Here is a 13,132-nt window from a genome sequence, read left to right as displayed (position 1 = left end):
TTTATTTCAATCTACAAGGACTATGAATGATATTATGACCTCTGAGACAGGCAACATAATTTGATACATTGAGGACAGGAACCCACAGTAAACAGAAAAGATGCCAGAACTAAACTTCAGAGGATCTGTTCAAGCCATTGTCAGCTGAAGACTCAGAAGTTAACAGAAGGTGGCATCCGTTCCCTCTCTGTTCCACAGTATCAGCAAGGCTGTGCTGCTGATCCAGGCAGAGGGTCAGTGAGAGCCCCTCTGCACATCTGTGGCTACTGCTAAGGCTGCCATGGGTATGGTTTGTCTTGCAGGAGTACCTGTTGTTTCCATTATATGCAAATGACATACACTTATGATTATATTGAAGGAAAAGATATTTCTTCATCCTTACATATCTCTCACAGAAGGTGGCTAATGGAGGGAAAAAGGAGTAAAATATTCAATTAATGAGTAAATGTTGATTTGATGGCATTGTAATTATAATAACTGCCTATGTTTACCTAACACAATTTAGCCTACAAATACTATAAAATGGCATGGATTTATTTTACTGAACAATGTTCAATAATAGGGATGGTTTAAAATATTTGTATAATTCTGCATTGAAAAAGGGGTAGAATTGGAAAGTATCTTCCCTAGAAGTTTTGTATTTCTATGCTCTTACACTTTTCTTGTTTTGACAATAGAATTCACTACAAGTACCTATAGGTTGCATTTGCAAGAGAAAAGTTTGTGAGAAAGTTGTGGACAAGAGAGTGTCATACTACTTGTTGTGTACTTGGATGAGCATAGTAGATGAGAGAAGGAACTACGCTTAGATGAACTAAAAAACACACATAAACAGGTGAGGTGAGGTGTGAGCACAAACAAATTAGATTCAGTAACTTTCTACATTTGAAGGAAGACCATGTGTACAATTATAGACAGAAAATGTCTGTCTGTAGCTATGATTTGTGTAAATACTATATGAAGTTACTAAAACCATTATCATGGCAGTCTACTGACTGCAGGGAATGTCACTTCACATTTCCACATCAACAACTTTTAATGGAAACAGAATGCTGACTTTTGTTTCCCTGCCTGAGAGATTTATGACAGCTGTTTCAGCTACTTTTTTTTGGAAGTCTTTTATTATATAACTCTTAAAATGGAAGAGAGGGGGAAATAAAATATGGGTGGGGCGAGATTATATTAGATAAGCATTATAGCCTTTAACATGTAATAAATGTACGTTTAAAAATAGCTTTGTAGTCTCAAAAAAATGTCCCCAAACCAGGCTTTTCTGCTGAGCTAACTTCATAATATTGATTTTTATGAATGCTGGAATAAAAAATGAAAACAAAAACTTGTACAGAAAATTCTGTTCAGGCATTAAAAAATATATGCAATAAATTAAATATAAATTCTACCTTAGGGCTCTGGTGGGAAATGGTTCTAGTTTTGCTCTCATGATTTATGGATGTCCCTAGAATTCTTTTTATAAAATTATGTCCTCTTATTAGTTGGTTGATAATTTATTCTATTTCTATGTATATAGGGCAGCAATAATTTAGTAACACTGACTTAATCAGATCATCATAATCCATCGATCTTTGCAACAACAGATTATGATTTAGGTTTTCTTTCCCCGCTCAGGAACATTAAGACACGTCAAGTCAACTACTCTATGTAGAAAGTGAAGCTCATGCGCTGATATGAAGACGGAGTTACTTGCAAATACTTCATGGAAGAGTTTACATATCAATCATTAAATATTGTATATAAAACAAAAAGAAAAAATTACGCTCATAGTAGAAGGGACTAGTTTGTGACAATACTATGAAATAACAATATGAAACTTAATATCATTAAAACTGGTAAAAAATTCTTCAAATCAGAGATTAAAATAAAACTAGGATTGAAAATGATATTAAAATTAGAAATCAAAATATTTTGAAAAATAGTTAATGCCATTGCATTTTTACAAAACTATTTCAGATAAAATAAATAGTACAGTCATGAGTTTGATCAATGTAGGGCATAATTTAAATTCCAAAGCAACTCATTCCTTGATTATTAGTCTAGTCATATGCATACTGAAAAATGCATTTAAAAATTTAATGCAATATGCAAAAGATTATATAAGCCTGGCTGCATTCTTTTGTTTGTGGGAAAGAAGGGCAAACTAACAAACCATATCAAAAAATACCATCAAAATGAATTGTATTACTAGAGAGTGACTGGCTAAAGCAGCACAAAACTATGTAACTGAGTCTACCATTACCAATTAGGACATGCTTTTTTTTTTTAAGGGTAGGCAATAAAACATGTGAACATACTTTAATAACTGAAAACATGGACTACAAAGTGCCTAGTGTGACAGAGACTTTGTAACATTTATCCCATTTTAAAAGAAAAGATAGAGATTTTTTGGAGCTTTCGAAACTGTACTTAGAATTCTCATTTTTATCATGTGCCTATGAAACAATTACCCCTAACCATTCTTTCTTGCATAAATACGCATTGAGTTGTGTCCGTGTGGCAGGGGTAAGATACAAGGATGTTTGTGTGTTTATAAATTAGGAAAGGGGTGTTGTTTAAATGCTGTTGCTGCTTCAATTAGGTGCCAGTTCAAACATGATGTCTAAAGTAATTATGTTTGGTTACCTCAAACATGACAAAAGTACATTCATCATAAGTAAGTCTTAGGTTTATTCTCAGAAATTTTAGGAACATGAGTAACTCCATGTATAATTTCCAAACTATATTGTTTCCTTCAAATTTTGAACTAAATGTCGTTAAAGGGCTCTCACTTCTCTTATTGCAACAAAAACAGCAAGGCAAATGAAATGATGGTCATTTCCACTTTCAGAGTGGGAGAGTTTGAAATTATAAGTATTTGTAGAAACTATAGCATAATAACCTATTTTATAGAAAGCTAAAAAGACACACCTGATCTAAAATTCAGAACTTGAGGGACCTTGGGAATACGTGGTTATAAAATACATCCTGTTTTATGAAACCCAAATAAAAATGTAGTCCAGCCAGACACGTTGGCTCACGCCTGTAACCCCAGCACTTTGGGAGACCGAGGCGGGTGGATCTCTTGAGGTCAGGAGTTCAAGACCAGCCTGGCCAAGATGGTGAAACCCCATCTCTACTAAAAATACAAAAGTTAACTGGGCATGGTGGCGGGTGCCTGTAATCCCAGTTACTTGGGAGGCTGAAGCTGGAGAACTGCTTGAACCTGGGAGGTGGAGACTGCAGTGAGCCTAGTCAAGTCACTGCACTCTAGCCTGGGGGACAGAGTGAGACTGTCTCCCAAAAACAAAAACAAACAAACAAACAAAAACAACAAATATATGTATATATATCTCCCTAATGTCAAGCTACTTAAGGAGAAGTTTAGAGTTTAGAAGGGGGTGGAACCTCAGATATCACTTAAAGCCCTTCATTTAAAGATGAGAACTGACACCTAATTTAGCTTTTCCTTAGTTTACCATATGGCACACTTTTATTTCTACATGCCTTAATTCTTAAAAGGAAATTTTGACAGGAAATATCTTACATCTAAAGAGTGACTTATTGTTATTATTAGATTATCATTTGCAGAATTTCTATATGTTTTTGCTAAATTAGGAAATATATTCTCATTCAAATTATAATATACTGTAGTGCTATAACAGGTATGTGAACATTGAAATACTAATATAAATATTTGTTCATATTTATTTATTAAGAAGTAACACACAGAAATTAGACAAAGTACAGTTTAGCTACTTGGATGGCAACAAGATATATAAAGAACAGCTTGCTAATGTCTAATAAAGGCCATTATATTAGACTTACAGATATGAACTGTTGCTTTCTTTTATATTTATACTCACATAAAACCATCTAAAATGAATAGAAAGGGTAAACAGTATAAACAGTGTTTTCTTTTTCTTTTTTCTTTTTTTCTTTGAGATGGAGTTTTGCTCTTGTTGCCCAGGCTGGAGTGCAATGGTGCAATCTCAGCTCTCTGCAACCTCTGCCCCCGGGTTCAAGTGATTCTCCTGCCTTGGCCTCCTGAGTAGCTGGGATTGCAGGCACCCACCACCACACCCAGGTAATTTTTTGTATTTTTAGTAGACACGAGGTTCCTTCCTGTTGGCCAGGCTGGTCTTGAAACTCTTGACCTCAGGTGATTCACCTGCCTCGGCCTCCCAAAGTGCTTGGATTACAGGTGTGAGCCACTATGCCCAGCCCAACAGTGTTGTTTTCAAATATGAGAAAAATAAAAACAGCTACTATCGGTTTACAAAATACAAAAACCTTAAGTTTTTTATCAAGGGCATTTTACCAATAGGCAATTGATACAGTGCCATGTATAGTAAAAATTATTTTTGAACATTTGATTTAAAAGACCCCTTCATTTAAGTTTTTAGTGTAGTTGCCACTTCTGTATAAGAAGAGAGGACAACAGAAGTACATTTCATTGAGTATTTGGATGCTTGTCTGAAGAATATTAGGTTTTGTAAAAGGCAATTTTTTCCAAAGTTGACCTCATTAATAACATTTACATGATTTCAGAAACCAATTCAGTATTGGGCAATCTTAGGTAAATCGTAAGCAATCACATTATTCTTGTTAGAGAATTCCCCCCTTTTGAACAGCAAAGTATGCGCATACCATCTTCATCAGTTTGAATAATTGTCTCTTCACTCTCCTTCCTTCCCTCTGGATTGGTTAGGATCATCTTGAGGCTGACATTTGTATAAGGTGGCAGATGGTTCACAACATGCTGAGGGGCTTTGGGGTCCATGTCCAAACAGTCTGCCTTGCTCTCGTTGTGACCACGGAAGTAATGGTAGCAGATAGTGACATTAAAAGTGTGGCAACGCGTAATGTTGTAACCCAGGGATTCCCAGTCCACAGCAATCCGTCTTGCCTGTATTTCAGCAATCTTTAATGTCTTTGGGGTTCGCATAGGTTCTGAAAAATAAATCAAAGTTGCAGACAGCTGTCAATTATATCATGAATAATCTTGGAAAAGTAAAACACCAAGTATAATATAGCACATGCAAATCTAGAAAATGTGAAAGTCGTGTTTGATTTTCATTTGCTTTATTTATTCATGATCCTATTCTTGAAGGTTTCAATCAGAGATTAAGATTTAACAACAGGAAAAGAAAAGAAATATAAAACATCAACAACCCACAGTACTCAGGAACTTGTCAGAAAAATAAAAACCTGAAAATGTAGCCACCATGCCTTTATAGTTGTTTCTGTTGTTACTACACAATTCTCTGCCTTTCTTTTGTCTTTATTGAGCAAGTGAATTAGCTAATATATCAAAATGGATAAGAGTCAACACATTCTACTTTGTGATTTATCATGTCACTAAGCTATGCTGTATACTAATTATTCTAATTGTAGCAATAATATACTACCATTTACAAGAAATGACACACATATTAATTAACATTAATTATTTCCATAGTGATGTTATTCATCAAAGCAAAAAACAATGGAGAAAAATTACAAGAACATATGTAGATATTCACATTGTCTTCTTTCCTTATTGATCTCTTTCTTTTTCTAGAAAATATTCACGTCTGACAATGCATTCACTGTCACCCAAACCAAACTGGGAGGTGAATTTTCCATTCAGCTGGAAAATACTGGCAGAACTGAACACTCCAAAGACTAGAATCCATCCTTCACTGCTTCCCAAGTGTATTCTTTCCTCATTCAAGACTAACTTTAATCATCTAACTTAATGAACATAATTACTCTATGAAAGTCATGGCCATGGCAACATCTACACAGTAAAGAAACTAATGCATAACAAAAAATTTAATTCATTGATTTAACAAAAGGAAAAAAGTCAAGGCCTTTCCGATGCCTCTCTTAACTCATTAAAGATAGTCAAATTCTTGCTAAATGGAAATCAGTAGGGAAAATAACAAAAAAAGTCTGACTTGGGGGCTTTTATAAATTTTTGTTTTTGAGATTAAAATCACAGTTCTGTAAAAATAATCAGCATGCTACACAGATGGCAAGCCCAAACTGGGATTCTAGTTCAATGTATTTAATGTGCAATCTGAAATGAACTCTGGTGGCCATTTAATTTAAAATCGTAGATTACAAAAATCTACATATATGCAAATTAATCTTTGGTAGACTCTAATGCTTAGGTTTTAAATGTTATTTGCCAGTCTTATGACTATTCACAGTATCCAGCCTCCCAACTTTACCACTTTCATTTCAGACATTACCTGAAATTTCATTTCAGACGTTTCCACAGCCTGGAAGAAAGACGTGGCTTTCTAATTATTTTAAAAATCGTTTTATATGTTTAGCTCTATGCTAATATTTTCCCCACAAGACACAAGAGTAAAGTGATGATACTTTCAATTTAGTCTAGTTAGACTGAAAACACAGTCTTTGCTATGACTGCCCACCAGCTAACCAGGCAATGAGAACTAGGATCACCCTAAATTTCCCAGATAAACTGACATCTTGCTCCTCCTAGGCAGCAACTAGATACTATTTAGTAGCGATGGCCAGATTCAGCCATACCTTGTTGTAAAATTATACAGAATGAGAAAGTAAGATTTCCCATGAAAATACCCAGAGTATATGAACAAATAATGCCTATACAGCAATGAGAGAAAACACCACTAATATTTAATCCCCTAGTTTTTTAATTTTTTATTTTTTTAGGTCTAGCACTTATACACTTGTTTTAACACATCCCTCATTTTAAATCTGACATTTTCCCCTTTTATCAATTTCTCTGTTTCTAAGTCATCACTCTCTCTCATCAGTTCTTTTTATTTTGTCTATTTAATCTGCACTTACTCTGCATTTTAATACCATTTTGAAAGCATACCTAGACATCTTACATACTGTAAAGAAGACAGAGTAGCTCTGCATCCTCAATTCTTACATATCTAAGAGTGAGCAAATGATTTATTTATTGTGTGCTATGCAGAAAATGCATAGGATTTACTTTATGTGAGAATTTTATTTTGGTGTCTTTAAATGCTGCTTACTTTGGCACTCATTTTATTAAAAACTCATTTAAAATCGGGATAGAGTAGCTTTATTAGTCCTACACGATGTATATAAAGCACAATCATAATTTCAGTGACCAATACTTTATTAACTGATATAGAAAAACAAAGAGTTGTGGAAAGAAATAGCTTTCTAAGAATTGACAAAGTCAATATGTTATTTGAAATTGACATTTTTTCCCCGCAGTTTGAATGTATGCTTTAAAGGGCCCTGTTGTTGATAAAATAGTGACTTAGACATAATTCTGCAGTCACTTTAGGATAGTTTTCAGAAACATATACACAACCAAGTAAACACACACAAACACAGACTGAAAATCAAAACTTGATTGTTTTGAGCTGTGTGGAATTAATAACTCAGAGGGAGTTATTGAATAACGTATTTTTTTCTTAATTGGCATGCACCTTAAATTTTTTCAGTTTTTATTGTGTTGGAAACTTCTCAGGGTTTTCTGTATACATACACACATATAAATATACACATATGCAGTACATACATGTATATCTCTATGTGTGTGTATACACATACATATGAAATGTGTATACCACACAAACTTCTCTGAATACTATTTACTTAGACATGGGTTGATAACTATATGCATATGCATTTTTATATTAGAATATTTATAAACAGCAGTGACTTGAGATGGTTCTACTACTATAAAATCCATTCAAAGAAATTTTTCTCAAAGAATCCAACAATAAAATTGCCTAAATTATTGACCTTAATCCATTATTTCTCATGCTTAACCAACAACTGCATTGTATTTCTGAGGTATAAATACATAAATAAAAATTTAACATTTAAAATCAAAATAATTACTTGAATTGCCATAGAATAACTGAAAACAAAAAGATATTGTTTGGAAACCACTGATATTTACGAGCTGGCCATAAGGGCTACTATAAGTATTAAATAACTTCAAGATATGACCTAGCAGGGTCAGTCACTCATAGAGGTACTATAGTAAATCGTATTTATAACAAATAAAAAACCATAATGGTGGTGAAACAATGGAGAACACAGTCATGAATTCATTATCTGTCAATTGTTTTGGAATATGCTACATGTTCTTCCTCCTCCTCAATTTTTTGACTTTCTTTTTTCAAATCTTTATTGGGTACTCCATATATTGTAATTTTATATATTTCTTTTTTTTAAATTAATTAATTATTATTATTACTTTTTTTTGCATTTCTAGTAAAAAGAAAGAACTGGAAAAGGCTGTAGGACAAAATTTTATCTAAAACTTGGAAAGAAACAAAGCAATGCTGGGCGTGGTGGCTCACCCCGTAATGCTAGCACTTTGGGAGGCCAAGGTGGGCAGATGGCCTGAGCTCAGGAGCTCGAGACCACCCTGAGCAACATGGTGAAACCTCGTCTCTACTAAAAATACAAAAAATTAGCCAGGTATGGTGGTGCATGCCTGTAGTCCTGGTTACTCGGGAGGCTGGGGCAGAAGAATCACTTGAACCCTGGAGGCAGAGTTTGCAGTGAGCCGAGATCACACCACTGCACTCCAGCCTGGGTGACAGAGCAAGAGACTCCTTCTCAAAAAAAAAAAAAAAAAAAAAAAAAAGGAAAAAAGAAACACAGTAATAGAGTGATCTTCATGCAATGAGTGGTTACATTTAAATGTTTAGATCAAGTCATCCGTCTATAAGGAAACATGAGACTTTATTAGTATATACAGTGTACTAACCTAAGTATTAAGTATTCTGGAAGGTACTAAAGTAAATAAAGCACAATATTAGACCTCAAGGAGCTTCCATTTGTTTATTAAAATACGCTAAGGAAAAAAAAGATAAACAGTGTATTTATAAGTGGCATATAAGTAGAATAAAATGCTGTAGGAATTCAAGAGGGATAAATAACTTCCACCTTTCAAATGGAATAGACATTTGTGTTAGGTCTCAATGGATAGAAGCAAGATCTTTAGACCTCATTTGGCTAAATAATACAAAAAATGGAAGAAACGAGATGAATAACAATATAGAACACAGTTGGAGAAAATTTGTAATCCCACTTGGTTGCTGTACAAGTATCACATAGGAGATAATGCAGGAAAGGTTGGTTGGGAAAAGAAGGGGTAAACTTTGGATGTCATGGTAAGAGGCGAACTTAGCTAATAGACCATAAGAAGTCACTAGGGCTTCTGAGCAGGAAGTTAACATAGTAAAATAACATCAACAAGATAAATTTGGAAGCTGTGTCAACTGTGGAGACACTGAATGTAGAGAAATCAAAAGAATGTGATGTGTTAGCAGAGAGACTGGGGCTAAGCAAAGAGGTGGACAGCAGGAACACTCAGGATAGGGGCTATTGATGTGGAAGGACAACTGAAAAACTTTGTGCTTACTTGGATTTGAGTTATATGAATGGATACAATATAGCTAATGTGTTCATACCAAATGACAAAGAAAATTAAGGTTCTCTTAAATGAACAGAGAAAGTTCAAGAAGAGACACAGATTGGGAGGTAAAATGAACCAACAATTTCTTACTGCTTATTTATTACTTTCTGTTGGCCAAAAAGTATACTAGAAACTAAGGAGGCAAAGATCAATTTGACAATGTCCCTGACTGGGAAGCAAGGCATACAAGCAATACTTGAACTGATATATGTGTTTTAGATAACTTGGAGAGCATTAAAAGAGAAAGAGGTCTAAGTGGAGGCATCAGTTCACCTAAGTCAGGAGTTGGGGTACTCCTATCCTTTCAGAGATAAGAGGAAGAACAAGAGAGAAGGTAACAGATAAGGATAGGGCGAGAGAAAAGAGAGAAGAAAAAGGAGAGGGCAGAGGAGAAATGGAGGGAAGAGGATGCTCTGAAAGAAAGGGAGAAAGAAGGAAACAGAACAGAGACAGAGATGAGCATGTGCTAGTGAGCATGACAGGGGGCAGGTGAGCTTGAAGGGAAGGTGGTGGTAAGCACATATGTTACAAATTCATTCACAACAGAGACCAAAGAGAATTGCATAAAATCTAGTGTCTGCCCCATTTTTTCAGGGAAAAAAAAAAAAAAAAAAGAATTGGAATGAAGGTAAGTTGACTTTTCTAAAAAGACCCACTAAGTCAAAAGCAGAGGTGAGTACCAGAAACCAGATCTCACCACACAAAATATTAAGTGTTTGAGGTGATGGATAAGTAGCTTGACTTTGCGATTCCTGTTGTGTTCGTAAATTTTAACACACATATGTATCCCATACATTTATACATTTATAAATTGTCAACTTATAACTTTATTTTTTATTTATTTATTTTTTTTCTGAGATGGAGTCTCGCTCTGTCGCCCAGGCTGGAGTGCAGTGGCCGGATCTCGGCTCACTGCAAGCTCCGCCTCCCAGGTTTACGCCATTCTCCTGCCTCAGCCTCCTGAGTAGCTGGGACTACAGGCGCCCCCCACCTCGCCCGGCTAGTTTTTTGTATTTTTTAGTAAAGACGGGGTTTCACCGTGTTAGCCAGGATGGTCTCGATCTCCTGACCTCGTGATCCGCCCGTCTCAGCCTCCCAAAGTGCTGGGATTACAGGCTTGAGCCACCGCGCCCGGCCTGACTTATAACTTTAAAATAGAAACACCATGATGTCACTTTTTCAGGTCATTCTACATTTCATTTTTTGAAATTTGTGTTCAGTGTACTCAAGCTTGTCTAACCTGCCTCATTTTGTTGTTATTGTTCTGTTCTGTTTTGTTATAGGCTTTTAGCAGCCTGAAGCCATGGTTTTTAGTTTCTATTTCTAGTGATAAGTGGAAAAGAGGGAAGAGGAAGGGGTTTATTGGCCCAACCAGAAACAGAAACTAAGAACTCATGACATGATTGTTTATTTCCCTTGGACACCCCATCAATCATGGAGTGAAGACTGGGTAAAAGCTATGACACAGGACTGAGCAGAGGAATTAAGAAGGCTGAAGGTCCTGTGTGTTTTCATATACTTGAAGAACAAAATCAGGGGCTAGGGGGAGTGCAGATAGAACATTAAGAAGCTGGTAAAAGGACTGGAACTAGAAGTAAAATCCAGTGCTCTTCCCATTATACTCTTTAGCTGATGAATCTTGACTTATTTTATTATGTGCTTTTATCTACAAACAAAAGGCATAAGGCTCTCTTCCAAGGAAAACAGTCAACTATTAAATTAAAAATACATATATTCAATAGGAACTGTCAACATTACCTGGTTTTCTTTAACTTCCCTGTCAAATGTTGATCAGCAAGGTTTACTAACCTTTCCCACTTCTTTTTCGCCTTTTATTGTCCAACTAATTCTTAATTGTTACAGTGAGAAAGGCTATAGGAAATCAAGATGAAATATAAAGAAATGGCAGAAAATTTATATATTGAGTCTTTGACCAGTATTACATAATTAGTAAGTAAATAAAGAAGTAACATATCACTGCCCTCACTTAAATTCTAAATAGATCAAGTATGGTATTTATGCCTGTAATAATTTATGTGTTAAATGTTTAACCCAACTTGATAGGCTAAAATGAAGAACTACCTAATAATTCTCTAAAGGTTAATAAAAGTAAAGACAACATGAAGAAACAGAACCTGTTGACTTTGAGTCACCTCTCAAGAGCAAGATGATTTAATACACGGTTCTAGATAACAGATAAAAGGGAATTTTGTTTTTGGCACGTGCTAAACAACTCAGGACATGTCAGGTCAATATCCCTGTCGTTTTGTAGCAATAATTTCTAGTTATTCTGAAAGAGTTGTGAAAACAAAAGCTTTAGCATCTGTAAGAGAATGGAAGGCAGGGATCATATTTTCCTAGAATCAGTTTTTAATGATAAAACTTATTATGCAGCTGTCAGTCAGAGAAAAATAGAAGATGTCCCAAAGCTCATGCCAAGGAAAAAAAAAGAGAAAGATCTTGTCAAAGATGTACACAAACTAAGAACGCTGAAGCATGACAGGAGCTTCGTGCTCCTGGCTGCCTTTTCATCAGAAATCTTAGAAGCTGACTGCAAAATACAACTTTCATTCCATTTATCAAAACAAATACAAGAAAAGTGAATTTTCTGACTGCCAGAGAAAATATTTGTTAGTGTAGATAAAAAAGAATTGAGATGAAATTTCTGGACAAAGGTGAAATTAAAAAAAAAGTGAAAATAAAAGCAAAGAAAACAGTGCTGCACCTTGGGGAAGGAAAACTTAAGGTCTTCAAAAGACAATGTGTTTTACTCTTACCTTTAGGTGCTTTGCAATTTTTATTCTTTTCCTCATGGTAAGGGTTGAGGATAATCAAGGTTTTACATTTCACATCTTTTCAATGTTACAGCAACATTAGTCTTGCCAAAAAGATTTCATCTCTGCTCCCATGGGTCAAATTGAGTTAATGATAAGTCGGTGAGATGACTTGATTAGTACTGTAACATGAGGGAGCCTCAGGTCCAGGAATAATCACAAGCCAACTGTCAGCTTTTTAGGCTTTCTGGCTGTGTTGCTGAAATGACATGCTTGGACTCGAGGGATATAAAGCGACAGAGGGTGGATGGTTCACTCAGCTTTCCTACAGAATCACAGTAATATTTACCCAGTGCCATCAGAACCACACTAAGCACATCATCAATTTAAAACAAAACAGGACATCACTACTGCTCTCAACACTCTTACTGAAGTTTATCAGATAATTCTAATAAAATTAACACTTGGATTCTCTCTGCATTAATGCCAAGGAAATTGTTTGATTTTAAAGGACAGTATTACCCAAGTGACATGGAAAAAAAGGAAAAGATAATTCTTTTACCAATAGACAGATAAATTCCACTAAATATCTTATCATCAGACCTAATTCCCAAAATGAGGGTGACTGAAAATTTGGAGACCCTTTTATGTTTTTCACTTAACATTTTTTGGTAATGTTATTAGACTGTGGAAAAATATGTAACTACAACCACTTTGATTCATCTCTGATATTGCACATCACATTCATATGTTATTTAAATAAATCTTAAAAATAGGTAACTGTCCATACTTGGAGAAAATATAAAATAAAAAATATATTTTCTTAGTTTATAGAAGAAAATAAGAAGAGAATCATCTACTTCTGTAAGATCAAGCTTTATTTTTCACAAATTTTTTAGCAACAGTATAAATC

At 35.0% G+C, this 13,132-nt stretch overlaps 1 protein-coding gene across 12 annotated transcripts in view; it reads right to left on the bottom strand.

Annotated features, from left to right (window-relative positions):
* Positions 1-13,132, bottom strand: part of PTPRK (protein tyrosine phosphatase receptor type K) — a 566,799-nt gene that overhangs the window by 124,647 nt on the left and 429,020 nt on the right. For all 12 annotated transcript variants that reach the window (XM_050788294.1, XM_050788297.1, XM_050788302.1 and 9 more), the window contains exon 8: positions 4,642-4,944. In XM_050788294.1, coding sequence (XP_050644251.1) covers positions 4,642-4,944 — 303 coding nt within the window. The remainder of the gene's footprint in view (positions 1-4,641; positions 4,945-13,132) is intronic.

This window comes from Macaca thibetana, chromosome 4 (assembly GCF_024542745.1).
Source record: "Macaca thibetana thibetana isolate TM-01 chromosome 4, ASM2454274v1, whole genome shotgun sequence".
Lineage (NCBI taxonomy): Eukaryota > Metazoa > Chordata > Mammalia > Primates > Cercopithecidae > Macaca > Macaca thibetana.
Note: the sequence above shows the minus strand (reverse complement) of the source record. Positions and strands in the feature narration are given on the sequence as shown.